Genomic DNA, 18,578 nt, shown 5'->3' on the forward strand with positions numbered 1-18,578 from the left:
ACTATGATACGGAAAGGGACCATGAAGAGTGGCAAAGGATGATCTGATTCTTCAAGGTCCTGTGTGCTGCATATGAGCATCGAAGTCAAATTACTCAAAAGACAAGTAGCCCCACCAATGATCTCGCGACCAATGGAAATGCAAAACCATAAAAGGAAGTCGATACCTGTGACTTTGATGAGGATGCTGACTTCTGGGATTGTAGAGAGAACCTATGACGGCGCAGAGTTTGCTGAAATTGTTGGAGCTTGGAAGGGAAGTTGATTTTGTCATAAACATTTGCATCAACTTGGTCTCCGCTGTCATCTGTTATCTCCGAAACCTGATTGCATGGATGCTTTAGCTGTTCATTGTTGAAAATATATGATGGAACAGTTTTCAAACGAGTCCTAAAAATCTTGAAGGCTGCACTTTGCTGCACAAACACATAAGATAAAACAATCTGAGAACCATATATATGACCAAATGCATTGAGCCAGTTCAAAGAAAAACGAAGTTGTACTGCAAAGAACATACTAATGCATGTAAGGATCCCACTAGTGCTGAACACTACATGGCATAGAACATTCAGACCAATTAATTTAAACAAGAGTTTCTGAATCCACTTCTCCATTGGCAGTCCTGAAAAGCCACTCTATTCCCTGTATCTACGTTCATTCACCTCGCTATGCATGCTGGCACCTTCAAGCACTCGTTGAGACCGATAATCTCAAAAACTATTCTTGGCATGTTCTTTTCTTATGGCAATTAATATAGCTATAAACAATATTATAGATATTTACAAGTACCTGAGGCAACAACATCAAGAGACCATACAGGGTCTTCAACGACCATACATGTTTGTCAGGTTCAACAAGCTGTAAGATTCAGAAGCACAAGTTAACTTATCAAAAAGGACTGCTACAACAAATTACAACTATTGAAAAACCAATACTTAATGAGAAGATCATATTCTTATGGCAACCAATGGCACTATTTCCAATATAATTTTTTTACATCTATCGAAAAACCTATATTTCATGAAAAGATCAGATAATCACGAATTTGATAGTAAACCACAATATGCATGAAGAGGGAGAATATCAAAGAAGTTGATGTTATAATATTAGCATTATAAGATTGGATTTGATATATCCACAAGTAAACAATAACTTGTACAAACAAAATAAATGTTCAACTTGAATGCTATAAAATGTTCCGATTCAGTATGCCTCTAAAGTTACCCACTGATTTAAGCAAAGTCATAAAATCAGTAACAAGACTGACATTGATCCAACATCAGTTGGATCAGAAGCTAAAAATAAATAAAACACAAAAAATAAAATTGAAATATTTGGTTAAAATTATAAACGTACAGAAATATATGTACATATATTATAATAACAATATATTCGTTATAATTTATGACATAATATATATGTTATAAGCCATATATTATATTTATTTATAAATCATAAGTTCTAAGTTATGATATACCTTATTATGTTTAAAAATTATTTGTTTATATGCTTATGACTCTATAGTTTAAATTAATATAAGTATTATATATTATACATCTAATATATTGTGATGAATAACAGGTTAACCAACAAAACATTCAATACCTGCAACCGCAAAGAGGCAAAGACTGGGGTCTCCAACAGGTAGACCAACTTGCCCAATTGTTCCGAGAACTTAGCAGTTATATCTTCTTCCTCTAGTAACTGAATCACAGAACTGGCATGATTGTATGCCTTCGGAGAGAGGGCAACAGTAATTAGAAGGATTTAAAAGAATGATATAGGAAAGAGATACAAATAGGTTATAACATACATTACCTGAGCAAGTAGGCATAAACTGATTGTCGCGACTGGCGAATGGCACCAAGGAGAATATAGTGACACAAACAGGTCCATGGATGAAGACTCCACTAATGATTTCTTTAGGATAATTCTTAACTCAGCCAATTCCGATGACGTGAGTAAAGTGAAATTCAAAGCCTAACATCAAAAAAGGTATATCACCAAGTTTTCTTTGGTTTTCTGTTTCTTCTTTTGCTCCCTCTCAGAGGATAATAATTACTGCATGAACAGTGAACAAAACCTGAACCATATTGGACGCAAAATCCAAGTCGTCTTCTCTCTCTATTTTTGAAGAGAACTCCCTGTAAACTTGTTCAGCATCCAAACGAACACAAAGTCTACGGACTATCAGAGCCCCACGCCTGAAGAAAAGGACAAGCTAGTTTTCTTACTGTGCAAGTTAGACATAGGTATTTAAAGTTTTTACGTTGCTAAACAGGAGAAAAGAAAGAAACTCAAATTTAGCACATGTGGAAAGTATCGTGTTAAGAAAAACTAACTTTTCAAGAAGGGCATGATCATTACGAAATGTTTGGACTAGATGATCAATAAGATGTCCTAAATTTTGAGAATCTTCTGCTATGCATGCATGCACTTCAAGCACCAATATGACCACCTGCAAAGTAAGAACTCGGAGAATAAAGGTTTTTGCTAGTTTAGAAGTGGAATGTTTTGAAAACCAAAACTAGAAATATTACAGCCGATGCATGTCTAAACCCATATATAAGTTCTGCATGCCTTATTATGAAGCAAGTCTTAGGCTCACCTAGAGACTATAACATCGCATAGTCTCGTGTCCATTAAGATGTACCACAAGAAATATATTGCCAATAATAGCCCAGGATATATTTCAAGAAATTACCTCATCAGAGGGATCAGACAGTGCAGCCAGAAGTGAACTAAAGATATCGTTCAAAAATGAAATGACCTGTTCAAAGAAGACAGAATTAAGATTGGTCAAGTTGATTCTGTTTTAAATTGACTAGATATAATTAAAACTGGTCAAGTTTGCAAATCAGAAGATCAACCAATCTACTTTTTCTAAGTCTTTAATGGATCGAATCAGACTTATGTGTTTGGTCGTTCATATCTCAGTAACCATAAATAATTATGTTCTATGTCTTTATTGAAATATTCAGTTAGTTAATAGACATAAGTAATAGATCTCAAGTTCAAGCCCATGAGTAAGCGTCATGTATGTTTACATGTTTATTCTTCCATCGGCATATCAATATCATACCACTCTGGTAGATATCAAAACAAGGTTGAACCAAATTTTAAAACCTTGCTATAAATCCATACGTAGTCATCAACAATGATAACATTATTTGATATGAAGAGCGAGAGACAGAGCATGACTATAGGTCATAAAATTAAAATCAGAATCAATCAGTGACAAAAACTTGTATTAGTCAAATCGATCGAATTGGCTCAATAGGATTGCAATTATCAAGAAGATAATTTATAACTGAAAGAAGAAAATCCATAAAGATATGGTCAAAGGATCAAAAGTAAAATTAGTACCAGACAAGTTATTTTGATGTAATATAATATATCTTAAATTTTAGTGTATATATAAGAGTGTTGGAGGTGCTCAGATTCGATCTCCATCATCAACTTATGGGGCTTGCCAAGGACCTAACAAGAACAAATCAATCTGAGAACGAGTTTCGCATAACTAAAAATAAATTAATGTATTCTAACCGAATAGAATAATTTTTAAGATTAATTAAGTCAAAATAAGTTTTTTTTTCCTAATTTTGAGAGTATCGTAATATACTTTAGGTTTGTCTAGGATAAGTCTTATCTCATGAGTTATAACACCAGTTCTCAGTACAGCAAATAAGGCTACGTTAGACATCTTCCCACAGCCTTCTTTAAAATATGTTATAGAAGAATAACGTTTACCTCATTCCAGTGACGATCCAAAAGAGTCGCAATCCAATGCAATGCTGCCACACGAGTAATCGACGCTTGACTAGTTAAGCCACTGTGGTAAGATGACAAGATTAACTAAATTTTAAATGCTTAGAAGGAAGTTAGCTTAAGCAGCAAAAAAATCAAGTACACAAAATAAGAAACCATCTTTTAGAGATTAACATGTGCTCTTTAAGAGGCACAAGAGATTTACTAACAAATCAATTTATAGTAACCATTCTGAACCTAGCAATTCTTGAAGTTAGAAAAAAAAAAGTACCTTCTTGCAATAGTGAGGACCGCTCCTATATTGACACCCTCAGCAGGACTAGCTATAATGGCACGAAGCTCTTTATTGGTTTCACGAGCAATCTGTACGTGAAATGCATATTACGTCAAGGAAAAATAAGTGACAAAAAAAATCGTAAATGCAGCAAATAATAATAATAATAATAATAATACCTCTCTTATTTCCTTCTCTTTGTCAGATATGCATGGTAATACAGCACCTAAAATATCTGAATAACAAGGAATAAGATGGTCCGCACCATGTTTCACAAACTCATTCATCTACATTTTCCCAAAACAAATGTCAATAAACTCTGTCCAAAAAAAATCACAAAGTATAGAGATTGGCGCCGACGTATAAAAGTACTCTGTGCCTAACAGAAGAGAAAGAACAGTCATCGGGGAGTAAATTATAACCAAAGCAAAATAACCACAGATGCCAAAAAGAATCACCCATGTGAAGGATGTCAGTCGAGTGTAATCATCAGGCGAGCCTGCTCTCTGTACCAATACTTTGGCCATGCGACCGTAATCTGAAGTCTTTAAATAGTCATGAGCGAAGTTAGAAACTAAAATCAACAACAACATTTATAAACTTTTTAGCCCGTCCTCCAGAGAGTTTAAAGAAAATTTTATAATGGAAATACAATCACATCCACTGCAAAAGGAACAATTATAAATCTATAAATCCCACATATAGTGAAGGAGCCATACTGGAGTGTTCTTTATCTCTTGAAGAAACTCTGAAAGTGCACAATGAGCTTGCTGCCGTACTTCAGGAGAGGAATCACTTAGCATGTTGAACAAACCTGAGAAACACAAGTCATCCGTCTATACCGTAACCGAATTTAAAGAAAAACTGACTATTTCTACAACAGATATTACCATCTAGATAATCTGGAAGAAAACAGAGCATATCCATATCTGGAACATTATTCAAAACAGTGATCCACCCCAATAAGAATTGGCGAACGTGAGGGTTGATTATGTCCATACGCTCTCTTAGGAGTGGTACAAATTCTTCTAGGCTTTACAAGGATATAAAAATATTAAATACACAAATATAGTTCAAAATGAATATATATGTATGCATCAAATACTGAAAGCCAATGTCACAACCTGAACTGGTCACTCTCAGTAGCGATATCCTGATGAAAATGAAATTATATTAAAAAAACGTTTCTTTTTCTTTAAAAGTCAAATGCTTCTGTTATTTCAGAAACAAAATTTAAAATATGCCTAACCTTTAATAGGTTGTCAAGAAGATGAGCACCACTTTGTACGATGGTATCTGAATCATCTGAAAGCTTACAAAGTGCATCAAATATCTTATCGAAATAGATGATGATACGTCCTCTTACCGCCTACAAAAAAAGAATGGAAAGCATAAGAAACTTACCTTTGCAAGAGGTGAAATTCTCACCTTTGCCACATTACAGAAAGGTTAGCATAACGAAACTCACCATTGCTACATTATAGAAAAGTTAGCATAACCAAACTTACCTTTGCTACATTATACAATGTTTCACTGGCAATATAACGAACTGTGCTGTCTTCATCAGAAATGCGATTAAGAACTGGTGGTACAATTTCCTACCATTAGGTATAAATGCAAAAGTTAGCTAACTACACAAATTAAGAAGATGAAAAGCAAAAACATAAAAAACTGCTCCATTAGATGAACATGATCATATTAGATTCAGAAAATGGACAAAGTAACAATAATCACTGTAATACCAGTAGAATTAACCAGAGACAAAAAAATATATAACAGAAACGTATAATGTTGTAACTGCTTCTTAACCTCATCGAAGCTACCATATAATCTATCTGGCAAGGAGGATACATTAAGGATTTAAGTACCAGTTTGATACCAATTTCGTTATTAATCCGACCACTGAGCTACCAGTATACTGGGTATACGACTTGTACCACTAGGTGTCAATAAAATTAAAATGAATGATATATGTACCAACATCGACCTAAACATTTCAATGCCAATCATTATCCATACCAATTGTTGCCTATATACGAGTAAATACCAGTCGTTACATATCAATATGACATATTTAAAGCCCTGAGAGGATATTACATTTTTAACAGGTTAAATAGATAATCCATCATTATCTCACCTCCTCTACATTTTCATATGTTACATAGATAATCCATCATTGTAAAGAAAAAAATTGATTTCCTAAATTTCCAAACGTTGAGCTTCTCCTTCCTCTATTACTCTGGCTAATTTTCTTTTCTTGCACTGACCTTTATTTCATCTTCTCTTCTTTTTAACTTTGTCAATCAATGGCACATATATCTGTTGTGAGCTCTGACTAGCAATTTCTTCCAATGTCATTCTAAAAATGTAACGAACAAGATTAGTTTTGGGCAAGGTGAGATTTATATTGTATATTCTTTGCTTCTAAAATCATGTATTGTATATTAGTTTTGAGTTAGTTATATATCTTAATTTTATTGACCCAGAACTGGTCTGGATGATGGAAGCAACGATCTAGCTAGAATCAATATCCCATTCAGTATCTTGGTGCTCAATGATCGTTAGACGACATACAATTTCTAAGTGATTACTCCAATAGAAAAGCAAGTATGTTGGATATAGTCCTCATGCAGAAAAGATATGCGTGTGCACTTCAGTAAAACCTCAAGATACGCAGGAGCTTTTTCTTTCAGACCAACTGCAACAGCTGCAAGTCCTTTTAATCCACCCTGCAAGAAACAGAACCTCAGATAAAAGCTCGACAGATACTTAAAATCAGCGAGAACATCGGAAACTTGTGTTGAAGCCATTAAAGAAATCTGATACTGCAAATGACGGTACAGTACTAATTCAAGAAAACACTAGAACAAGGCATAGAAACCGTCAGCGGACCTTCCTACGATCCGGCTGTGGGTTGTCGGTAAACTCCGTGGCCAAGATATTAATCACAGCCAATATCTTCTTGACCTCTTGCTCATAAGCAAGTTTCCCGACGATGTCTTGGATCTGCAATTGCGCATTGTCCAAACAATCAGTCGCCTCCAAACTAACATTTACGTCAAGAAAACATGTCGACAGAAAACAAGAAGACAACAGAAAGATCGAAAACCAATACCGTCACCGCGGCTTTTTTCCGCTTCTCGTACTGCTTATCAGTGAGGCTCCGAAGAACGGAGGCCGGGATCAAGGACGACGCCTCCGCCATGCCTCGACCTCTGAAGATCTCCCGACGCTACGTATTAAAGAATCGGAACCGAGGAGTGTTTCCAAACCTTCTAGTCCTCAGTTCGGAGCATCGCCCTGCGGGAGATCACCTGAGCTCGGGTTAGGGAGGGAGAAGGGAATCGGGAGTTCTAACTACCACCTCTGCGGAGGATGAGAAAAGAAACGGAAGGGAATTGGGCGTTCTCTTTATACAGTTCCTCCGCTTTGCTTTCCCTCTCTCTGAGCTCGCGCTCTGTACCTCGTTTTTGGTTTGGGCTATTTATTTCGAGTGATTCGCTCTGCGGTGCGTCTCTGCCATTACCGTTGCGGGGCGGAGGTCTCCACCGGCAGAGCGAATATTTTCCGTTACGAGGGCGGACATTCGCACATAACGCCCTGTACTTTACGATTTATAACAACATGACACGTGTAGTAGAACAAGGGCCGTAACGTAAAATCGCTAATTCTTTCTTTTAATTACGTTTTAGTTCTTTTGGTATGACTTATCATTAAAGCAGCCCGTCTAGAATCCCCGAACCGATTCGATCGAACCGTCCACGTCAGGTCAAGATCAAGCGTATGCTATCTGATCGAGATCAAAATTTACCAGACCAGTGAAATCAAGATCAAATGTCTTGTTCTCTTGTTGCTAACAAATGTCCAATAAATATTATTTATGTTTATTATGAGGTAATAATATTTGGTACCAACCAGATGTTCATACATCGGAGATGATTATAACTGATACATCAAGTTGATGTTGTTATGTTATCACATCGTTGATGATGTCAAGTGGTCCGTGTTGGGCTGAGATGTCGTGGTGCATCCTGACCTACCCAAGAGAGATGCAATGTTGAGTTTAGATATCCCATTACTATAGGAACATTGGGTTTGGATAAGAAGACATCGACATTGTATGATTTATTAGAGTCCTTTCAAATCCTATGCTATAATTCCTCTCATGTTAAAAAGGATAGACGATGAGGACGAGGACATCACTTCTAGTCCAATTATGTGGACAGTGATGATTCCAATCAACTTGAAGCGGGGAAGAGAAGACGGAAGACAACACTTCCGGCTCGCGGTGTAGGCATACGTAGAAATCTTTGGTTTGCAGAGTACACATGGGAACGCACATACTATTTAATTCTGTGTCGTATGTAGCTTTCGAGGGGTTAGACCGATTCATATTCTTGATTTATAATACAATTCCAGCTGGCGGTATCTCTATATCATCACGAATGTTGATATTTTTCGATTTTATTATCGTGAGCCTACTCAACGTCAATTTGATTATTTTTATGATAATTTTAATCCTATAAATATAAATTATATATAATTATCTAATTATATATAATCATCCTATAAATATAAATTATCCAAAAATAATTATAAATAATTATCTAAAATAATTATAAATAATTATCTAAAATAATTATCTAAAATAATTATAAATAATTATAAATAATTATAAAATAATTATATAATCATCCTATAAATATAAAATATCCAAAAATAATTATAAATTATCCAAAAATAAATCATTCATAAAATTATTTTGAGAGTTTTTTATTCTGTATAGTGGTAAAAAGTGTCAACATCACATTACTTAGTTGTTATCCAAATGACATATGGTTGGATGAGTCTTTAGGGTAATATTTAGGGTTGATTCGTTATCTTATTCTATAATAGTATTATGTAGGCACTTATAGAGATTTTTGGCCATGGTAAATTACCGAAATATTTTCTTATGAAATCTTGAGTTAAATGTTTCTTTTGACCTGTTTTATCTTTTACAGACCAACTTTATGAAGTTTTGAAGAGGTTGATCTTTTACGGACAAACATATAAGAGTGTCGTACTGTCATAAACAAAATTGTAAATTAGATTTTTGATATAATATTTTATGTATATTTGTATTTTTTAATTTTGTTCATGCTTTGCACAATATATAGAAGGCCGAAATTAGGCATAGCAACCTCATTTTAATTGGTTTTGATAGCGATTATAAACGAAGGTTGTGTTATGTAGGTACTTATGTGCACTTTGGTTTGTAGTAAACTATTTTAGACTATTTGTTGTACAATAGTTCATAGTCATATTTATAATTTACGTTGGCTATAAAGTATTTACTGTAATTATTGCTTGTAGATCCCAAATGAAATATTTTCATTAATCTGTTTTCTCTTTTGTGGTCCTAAGAGACTACATGAGCTTTTGGGGAGACATATCTTTGTGGATGGACACACAATGATACCCAAAACTAGTTAAGTTCATGATAATACGACTTAGATAAAACCAACTAAGTTTGTGATAGATGATATCAAAGCAAGATAAGTACATTTAGAAACATTTGACATATACACGTGAGGGACCTTACGAGATTGTATTGACGGCAGCTAATACATATAATTGTTTGAGGGAAACAAGCATAGATATATAGGGAAAATAATCATTCATTGGAGCAAACATATGAGAGATGGTTAATTATTTACATGAGAGACACTATAAGGACAAATTAGCTAGGAAGAATGCATGGTGCATAAAAGTTATGATAGCTAAGTTCAAGCTATGACTCGAAATTGATAACCAAATTTGATGGTACTCGTGGTAAGCAGAATGTTTGGCAAAGGATGAGACTATGTAAAAAGGGATGAGGTACTCGATGATTTAAATAGTTATGCAAATCTCACAAGAGTGAGGGAAATACTAACTTGAAAAATTCGATACTCATGCAAGGGTTAGTATATAGATGATAGACTATCCACGACTATCCCAAGGTGATTGAAGCTTAACGCTGGGTGGGTTATATTTGCAAAGAATTGCAATATAATAAGTGTGTTCATAGTGGTAAAATAGTACATAATTTATTTAACAAGACGAAGTAGTCCAAGAGGATAATGATCTTTGAAACATCCAAATGAAAGACCGCAAAGAGAAAAGTTATTCAAATAAGACCGATGTCTAAGAGAAATAAGTCTCGATTCTCCAAAGGGGGAATCATAGGCAACTGACTCCACATATTAAGAGGGTATCTCAAAATGATAGCTTCATAAAACTCAATGGACAAGCGAGCGATGATGAGTCATCGTATAATCTCACACAAGGTGATACATTGGTACATGCATTGTAAGATTAAGTGGGAGAGTAATGCTAGGCAATATCAAATGACTGCACATTTAAAGCTGATGTGGAGATTGAACTCAAAGGAGGGTTGACTTATGAAATAGTAGGCGTGATGGCTATCATCAACTCAATACAAACCAAAGAGTAAAAATAACTTGGATAAAACTTGATGAAGTTTGTAGACCACATGAAGGGAATTGGTTGATATAGAAGATGTAACATAGAGTGGAGGCATAAATCTTTCCTTAAATCAAAGTTAAGAATATTAACTCTTGTAGAGACAAAAGTAAAATTATATCATTGTATGAATCCCTTATTTTGCTAGAGCAAACTCATCTTGTATGATGCTAAAATTTAAGTGAGCTTTGAGGCACATACATACTATTTCGACAAAATGATTGGTGGAGGGACTACGACGACTCAACTTGTAGAGGCAAAGTTGAGGTAAGAATGCCTTAACATAATACAAGAGGATACAAAGGCATGCGTTTTTGAATAATATATCACTATGTTATTATTCGAGTTATCGCAAGGGAATTTGTGTGTAACAAAAAATGTGCTAAGGGCAAGGGCCCAAGATCTAGACAATAGTATACCAATTTTAGTAAAGTTGTTTGACTTTGAGAGGTAATAGACAACAGACTATCTTTGAATTATGCTTTATCCATGTGTGATATCATAAAGATGTTGGATATAATGTTTATGTATGATTATATATTTTAATTTTGTTAATGACACAGTATATAGAGAATCTGTAGAAGGCCCATTTTAATTAGTTTTTATGATTATCTAAAATCTATAGACATATGTTGTATACAATTATCATGCAAAGGTAAAACTATCCAAAAATAAACCATCTAAATAATTATTTTAAGGGTTATAACAATTAAGGAGTTAAAATAATATTAATAGATTAAAGTTTAACTACTCAACAATAGTAATAGAGAATAACTATGAGCAAAGACTATGAGCAAAGAGGTATGTTGTAACTGAAGCAAAAGATTGAAGATTCATTAAAAGTGGGAGATACAAGTATAAAAGATATTCGATCTAATGTTTATATATGCCTGATTCTTTTTATTTTGTTTATGATTTAACAACAGTAACCTTCCGGTCCTATTTTTATTATCTTTTGTTGCTTTCTTAATCCAATAGACATAAGTTTTGTACAGTCATTATATAAAGATAAAATTATCAAAAAAAAATAACTTATATAGATAGCCATTTTAAGGATTTTTTAGCCTTACAAAATGGCATAAAGTATCATCCAGTATAACACCTAAGAGCTACTTAGGTGACACATGACTGGATAGGCCTTTGGGGCAGTGCATAGTTTGGTTCACTACCTTATTCCGCGATAGTGTCATGTAAGCACTTGTAAAGACTTTTAGTTGCGGTGGACCACTTGAAACCTTTTTTCATATGATCGGTTAAAGCTTGCGAAGTCTATATTTATAATTTGTATTGCATATCAAGTATTTACTGAAATGACTATTTGTTTGATTTCAAGTTAAATATTTAATCTAACATGCCTTCTCTTTTATAGGTTCTTAAGAGACCATAAATTTTTTTTAAGGAGATTAATCATTTACAAATGAACATACAAGAGTACCGTATGATTTAAGCAAAATCAATTTAGTTCATGACAATAAGTAGAAATATATAATTTATAATACATAATAAATTCAAAGGACTAAATTTATAATATATAATATATAATACGTAATTTATAATATATAATTTAGTTCATGACACCAAATTCTAATTTGGTGTAGTCTGTATCCTTCGACTTATATCATTTTTTATTTTTGAAAAATTATTTATTGTGTGTAGCATGAAATAGTTATGTAAATTTTATTTTTGTAAATGATTTTATCAATGAATTTTTTATTAAAAAATTCCTCAAATGAAATAACATGTTCAACAATAGTGATTTTAAGTAGTATGTCTTTTCTTTAATGTCGATCTTGACGACGTACGTGTCACTGACCAGTTTGGTCAGAAATTTGTCCGCTGTCTCGTCTCGGACAGCCCACCAGCGTCCAACAACTCAAGGCGAAAGGCGAGTCGAACTCGTTTGAACGATCCCCCAAGTTCGTTAAGACACCAATTGTGCTACGTGGCACCCTGAGATCACCGAGGCTCCTCGTTCTCTAGTGCGGTAACTTCACGACACGTCTCCAGAGTCGACTCTCCATGAGAACTCATTATCGACCGTTGGATTTACTTCCGCTCTGATCTGATCGTTTCTCGCATGGTCGAATACATGCGGAAATTTAGCGAGGTGCCGTTTCGTTAATATATTGTTTAGGACAAGTAAACAACAGAGGAGTAATATAAAATAGCCCGCTTCGCTTTCGTTTCACTGTAGTTAAACTTATTATTAGTACTCTCCCACATTACTTGCAACGAGGGCGATTGGAAGAGGCGGGGAGGAGGTGGAGGAGGCAGCCAGGGTTGCTTTCGCAAGCGATCGATTCGATCGAAACCGTAGAAAGTAGATCTCAATCGCGATGGAAGAGGAGTTGTGAGGAAGAACCCTAGTTCTCCGAGTCGGAGCTGAGGTCGCATTTTCGAAATCTTTGCTCTTTGTTTGAATGGGACTTTTGCTTTCGATGTGAGAGCGCATCAGATCCGGGATGTCAGATCTGTGCGATTTCAGCGCGGAGGGGTTCGTAGGCGAGGCCGCCGTGGGAAATGCAACGCCGCAGAAGGCATCGGCCGTTCTGACGACGTCTTCGTCGTTCAAGATCGAAGGGAGGGCGGCGTCGGCCCTGAGGCGGAGGGCCTCGATGAAGCCCAACTTGGAGGCGGAGGAGTTTATAAATCTGCTCCACGGATCGGATCCGGTGAGGGTCGAGCTCTGCAGGCTCGAGAATGAAGTCAGAGGTGGGAATGTGGTTTGATGCAGTTTTCTCTTCTGGTTTATTTGGCTGGTTGCTTTCGCACTGAAGTTTGTCTGAATTTTTTGAGGGGTTTGCAGACAGAGATCGAGAATTGTCTGAGGCACAGGCAGAGATCAAGGCTCTGAGATTGTCAGAGCGTGCGAGAGAGAAGGCAGTCGAAGAGGTGAGTGGTCGATTTCACTTCCTGCTAAATCATCTTGTGAGAAGGGAAGTATTCAGACAATTTTCTTTAAGATCTTTCTTTAAGATCCTGTTATTTGATAAGTTTGTAATTATTGTTATTTTTGTTGAAGATAAAATTTCTTGTTTTTGTCCTCATCGGAACCAACATGGTGAATTTCTCACTTATTTTCATATTGTAGTACTACTATCTTGTTGTTCATGAAGTGCTAATGATTGAATCCTTTGTGGCTTTTGTCAAAAAGGTTTCTACACGGAGTGCTCTAACATTCTATGTTGTAATTTGATGTTATATCCTTAGTTTGTGCAATCAAGAAATGACATTACCATGGAAAGAAATGGCTATATTAGTCAAACTAGTGTCAAGTTTTATTAGGTTATCTATTTCTCCTTCTGGTTGTTGCATTTGTCTTAGGTATTTGTTCACTCCAGTATATGTAAAGAAATTTCTGAAACAAATGATGATATTAGATACTTAGTGGGTTGTATTCTGAATATTTTCTCACCTATGTCAGCTAACAGAAGAAGTGAATAAGATGGATGAGAAGCTGAAGCTCACTGAATCACTTCTAGAGAACAGGGTAGTCACTAAATTTCCTTGTTATTTCTGTTCTGTCATTTGTATGATTCTATGATGAGGGAGTGGTTGATGATAAATTGAACATGCAGAATCTTGAAATCAAGAAGATAAATGATGAGAAGAAAGCAGCTTTGGCTGCCCAGTTTGCAGCAGAGGCAACACTTAGAAGAGTCCATGCAGCTCAAAAAGATGATGACATGCCCCCAATCGAAGCCATTCTTGCACCCCTTGAGGCAGAGTTGAAGCTAGCTCGGCAAGAGGTACCCTTTTGAAACCTTGCTCCTGCAAAATGTATCATCCATAAATTTTTCTTTGATATCTTTGCCTGTGTTTAGCACTTAGGAACCACCTTCCTTGTATATTCAGTTTGTCAACAAATTAATTTTCTTGCAATATCTGCTCAAGTTTTTTCTTTTTCTTTTTTTGTGGTATGTTTGTTCCTTCTTTTAAACCATCTGATTGATATTTTAAATTCTTCATGTGAGTGTTGCTGGCAATTGAACATCTCCTGATGTTGATTTTTTATTCAGTTTCCAATTGCTAACCTTTGCAGTGTTCCATTTTTATGAAAGATTACACCTCATACTTGTTGGATTTCTCTGTATTCTGAGCATGCTTTTAATGTCTCTGAATATTCGCTATCTCCAAAGCTGTTTCCACATTTATATCTCAGTTGTATTGTGCTTCTAGGACACTAAGAGATAAATCTTCTGTCAGGCGTATGACAGCTCTACAGCTCTACATTCTCTGAACATAACATCTTAGAGTTCTGTATATGTCTACGGTAAAGGAGAAGCTAGAAAAGCTAGAATTTGTTGAAGACATCCCTTCTATGTGCAGATTGCAAAGCTGCACGATGACAACAGGGCATTAGATCGTCTTACCAAATCGAAGGAAGCTGCACTACTGGAAGCTGAACGGACTGTACAGATTGCTTTAGCAAAGGCTTCAATGGTGGATGATCTACAAAATAAGAACCAGGAGTTGATGAAACAGATTGAGATCTGTCAGGTATACAGGAAAAAATGATAATAATTCTCCACTGGTGGAATGGGGGTAGTGTCTGCATGCTGTGATGCTATTTTTATTATTATATTATTTTCACTCTCACCTCTGTCTTCATTGATTAGGAGGAGAACAAGATCCTGGATAAAATGCATCGTCAAAAGGTTGCTGAGGTTGAAAAGCTTAGCCAGACTGTGCGAGAACTCGAAGAGGCTGTTCTTGCAGGTGGCGCAGCTGCAAATGCAGTTAGGGATTACCAGCGGAAAGTTCAGGAGATGAATGTAATATATTGGGCTTTATTGTGATGTATTAGAGAGGGATTCTATTTTTGTATTTGAACTACTTGATGTCATAAGATCTAAAATATATAGTGTTGTTATTATTAAATTTTCTGGTTATATATTCAGGACGAGATGAAAACACTTGATCGTGAACTATCTCGGGCAAAGGTTTCAGCTAATAGGGTTGCAGTGGTAGTTGCAAACGAATGGAAAGATTCTAATGACAAAGTTATGCCTGTTAAACAGTGGCTGGAGGAACGGAGATTCATGCAGGTTAGTGCTAATGGTTGCGGATGATCTTCTCATTGCAGATGCTATGTTTAGGAACTTTTTTTTGTTCCAGATCACACTGCTCTGTTTGCAGGATTCCATTTGGTATGCCCATTTTCGATTTTTTTCCCTTGTCATAGAAAATATTGTCATCAGCTTACATGGTTTTGCAGGGTGAAATGCAGCAACTTCGAGATAAGCTTGTTATAGCAGAACGTACTGCAAGATCCGAAGCTCAGTTAAAAGTAGTGATTTTCCTTCAAATACTTAACATTTTTATATTCAAGTGATTAAAGCATATGAGGTTGCAATTTTTCTGACATTTCAGGAGAAGTTTCAGTTACGGCTCAAGGTTTTAGAAGATGGATCGAGAATGTCGGCTAGTGGTACTTACCGCACGACCATAGAGGGGAAGAGTGTAAGCAATGGTCCTTCACGTCGTCAGTCCCTTGGTGGAGCTGATAATGTTCCTAAGAGTGTAAATGGCTTCCTTTCAAAGAGACCATCTTTTCAGATGAGATCTTCTGTTTCTAGTAGCACAGTTCTCAAACATGCCAAAGGAGCATCCAAGTCATTTGATGGTGGCACTAGATCATTGGACCGTAGCAAAGTCCTTTTGACTGGTGCAGGCTTGTCACTGAACAGATCTTCTGATGCAACTGGAGATGGTGTGACACATGAAAGTTGGAAGAAAATTCCAGATGAGAAGACCAATGATTTCCCTAATGTTGACTCAGATGATTGTGTCTCTGGACTATTGTATGACATGTTGCAGAAGGAGGTAATTACATTGAGGAAAGCATGCCATGAGAAGGACCAAAGCTTAAAAGACAAGGATGATGCGATTGAGGTAAGTGCTCTGTTAACATCACTGTAAGATAATCCTTCTGCCATTTCCAAACTCTTGTAAATTCTGCTCTGAATATTCTAAATCAGATGCTGGCCAAGAAAGTTGATATGTTGACTAAAGCAATGGAAGTGGAGGCAAAAAAGATGAGAAGAGAAGTGGCTGCAATGGAGAAAGAAGTGGCTGCTATGCGAGTGGAGAAAGAACAAGATAACAAGTCTAAGCGACTTGGTGGTTCCAAGGGTCCGGCCAATAGTTCTCAGCTGCCACCAGGAAGGTATGACAAGTAGATGTTCTTAGAAAATCACATTTTATTATCAATTGGTCAAGTTCTTCTTGCTGCATATTATTAACTTTTGATGATTTTGGTCTTTATTCTACTATTGTAACAGCTGAATAATGGAGAATCATTAGTTATAATCAGGCTCAGGATTAAAATCTCATAGTGGCATGATCAGGCACTCACTTTTTACACTTAACATGTACCATTCATTTCCAGTTATTTGTTTATTGTGATATAAAATGTATAGTATGTTTGATATCTTAGTTTTTCTTCTGGCTATTTTCTTCATTTATTTATAGTAGGTTTCAGCATATTATATCTCCATATTTAGTTAAATTAAACCAACAGAATATGTAAATTTAAGTTTTGCAATATGCTAAATTTGAATTCAATGGAATAATGAATGCTGTTTATGCAGGTGGCATTTGTTATCTCTGTTTTGATTAAGATTTGATTAAAAAAATACATTGCTTAAATTAAATCATTATGATAACTAGGACATCAGGTCAATCCTTTGCTATTAACAATTTTTTAGGATTCGAGGTATTTCATATATTTTATGATTCCAAGTAATGTCTTTTTTTGTCTAAGACGAAACATGGACTTGCCAATTTTCACCTCGACTGTGTTTAATACCGCGATGCTTTTTGTTCTAAAAGAAAAATACAATATCACAATTCATGTTGATAACCCATTAATGAGTTTACTGTTGATACTTGCTAAGATGGTAACAGATGTTGTCGTATACTTTCATGACCCAGTCACAAAACATTATTTGTTTGAACCCGAAATGTTGGGGTGGCCGTAAAATTGCTAATTGTCACATAATTCTGTTCTGACTTCAGGGCTGTCCCTCGAAGTGGGTTGATGCGCAACCTATGACAAGAAAATAAGAAGCATGAACAAAATCAAGAAGAGATTCAGCATAAGGCTACTTTCTTCTTATGTATTTTTCATCTTCTTATGCTTGCTGTTGATTTCTTCATCGAGACCAGCACCAGACGACCTTGCAACAATTTGTTAGGGAGCTCATTTGGGAGACTCAGGTCTGTTTGCAGCTGACATCGACTGTAGTTGGCTTCTGCAAGTGATTGTTGGGTTTTCTAACTTCTAGACCTGTCATTTTGCTTGGCCAATGCCTTATTTGTTTGTATAGCCTGCTCTATCTTTCTTATTCGGCATTTTGCAATCGCCTCAGTGTTGTGGTTTTTTTGTTTTGCTTATTTTCTAAGGATGTGAATATTATGTAAGTCCATATTTGTTTCATATTTGTGTTGGTCGGTCTTGATTTTAGGTAGTTCTTGCTAAAGTTTGTGTTAGATCTTTTGGCCAAAGCTCGTGCTTCGCATAATCCAAATGGTGTTTAGTAGAACCCGCCATATCGAATCGAGTGTTGTCGACACTTTTCATGATCGCCTTGGCGACCTTCGTAAACTAAGACGTGAGACATCTCAGTTCGTAGACCTGACCCGTCGGAATCATGGGGTAGTTTATTTTTTTATTACTATAATAGCTTTTAAAGCATTAATATAAATAAAAAAAACAATTGATGTCAATAATGTATATATATCACGACAGCATATTTAAATTTGGGTTTTGAAATATGCTAGATTTGATAATTTAATGGAATAATTAGTTAAATATGATTATAAAATTATTTTCTAATATTTATTATTGGCTTGAAAAATGAACGATTGAGATTTAAACCCACGAGCGAGATGGATGAATTTTTAGGGCTTCGTACCGGTGAACCATTTACTTAATTTCCCTCCCTCCTCATACATATCGCCCATCCCATCTTTTCGGTCATGTCTTCTCCCAAGAAATGGCGCCTATTAATGGCCGGATTGGCCTG

At 35.6% G+C, this 18,578-nt stretch overlaps 2 protein-coding genes across 4 annotated transcripts; one reads left to right on the forward strand and one right to left on the reverse strand.

Annotated features, from left to right (window-relative positions):
• Positions 1-51: 51 nt before the first annotated feature.
• On the reverse strand, positions 52-7,246 carry LOC103988346 (protein VAC14 homolog). Its single transcript, XM_009406887.3, has 20 exons — positions 7,157-7,246; positions 6,934-7,047; positions 6,705-6,770; positions 5,550-5,639; positions 5,291-5,410; positions 5,166-5,194; positions 4,932-5,074; positions 4,761-4,855; positions 4,500-4,586; positions 4,221-4,328; positions 4,039-4,130; positions 3,750-3,831; positions 2,704-2,769; positions 2,342-2,457; positions 2,083-2,203; positions 1,818-1,979; positions 1,605-1,733; positions 789-857; positions 167-415; positions 52-66 (listed from the first exon to the last, which is right to left on the reverse strand). The coding sequence occupies exons 1-20, from the start codon at positions 7,244-7,246 to the stop codon at positions 52-54; spliced, it is 2,043 nt and encodes a 680-aa protein (XP_009405162.2).
• Positions 7,247-12,768: 5,522 nt separating this feature from the next.
• Positions 12,769-17,989, forward strand: LOC135614685 (microtubule-associated protein 70-2-like). 3 transcript variants are annotated; one of them, XM_065112304.1, is made up of 12 exons: positions 12,772-12,935; positions 13,018-13,260; positions 13,355-13,440; positions 13,973-14,038; positions 14,127-14,297; positions 14,878-15,048; positions 15,168-15,323; positions 15,450-15,596; positions 15,767-15,838; positions 15,922-16,443; positions 16,530-16,717; positions 17,569-17,989. In XM_065112304.1, exons 2-12 carry the CDS (start codon positions 13,164-13,166, stop codon positions 17,603-17,605), a joined length of 1,713 nt encoding a protein of 570 aa, XP_064968376.1. In that variant the 5' UTR covers positions 12,772-12,935; positions 13,018-13,163; the 3' UTR covers positions 17,606-17,989. The 3 variants fall into 3 exon arrangements, with proteins under 3 accessions (XP_064968375.1, XP_064968376.1, XP_064968377.1); XM_065112305.1 differs by having other exon boundaries at positions 13,034-13,260; XM_065112303.1 differs by having other exon boundaries at positions 12,769-13,260.
• The last annotated feature ends 589 nt before the right edge of the window (positions 17,990-18,578 follow it).

This window comes from Musa acuminata, chromosome BXJ2-6 (assembly GCF_036884655.1).
Source record: "Musa acuminata AAA Group cultivar baxijiao chromosome BXJ2-6, Cavendish_Baxijiao_AAA, whole genome shotgun sequence".
Taxonomy (NCBI): domain Eukaryota; kingdom Viridiplantae; phylum Streptophyta; class Magnoliopsida; order Zingiberales; family Musaceae; genus Musa; species Musa acuminata.

What these genes read in the sequence shown, in the direction of transcription:
- LOC103988346 (XM_009406887.3), bottom strand. Translation starts at nt 7,246, where the DNA reads ATGGCGGAGGCGTCGTCCTTGATCCCGGCCTCCGTTCTTCGGAGCCTC. An exon ending in CACAGCCGGATCGTAGGAAG is followed by an intron (nt 6,771 to 6,933) that starts GTCCGCTGACGG and finishes TGTTTCTTGCAG; the next exon opens with GGTGGATTAAAAGGACTTGC. An exon ending in AAGAGATAAAGAACACTCCA is followed by an intron (nt 4,587 to 4,760) that starts GTATGGCTCCTT and finishes GACTATTTAAAG; the next exon opens with ACTTCAGATTACGGTCGCAT.
- LOC135614685 (XM_065112303.1), top strand. Translation starts at nt 13,011, where the DNA reads ATGTCAGATCTGTGCGATTTCAGCGCGGAGGGGTTCGTAGGCGAGGCC. An exon ending in GCTCGAGAATGAAGTCAGAG is followed by an intron (nt 13,261 to 13,354) that starts GTGGGAATGTGG and finishes AGGGGTTTGCAG; the next exon opens with ACAGAGATCGAGAATTGTCT. An exon ending in AGGAACGGAGATTCATGCAG is followed by an intron (nt 15,597 to 15,766) that starts GTTAGTGCTAAT and finishes ATGGTTTTGCAG; the next exon opens with GGTGAAATGCAGCAACTTCG.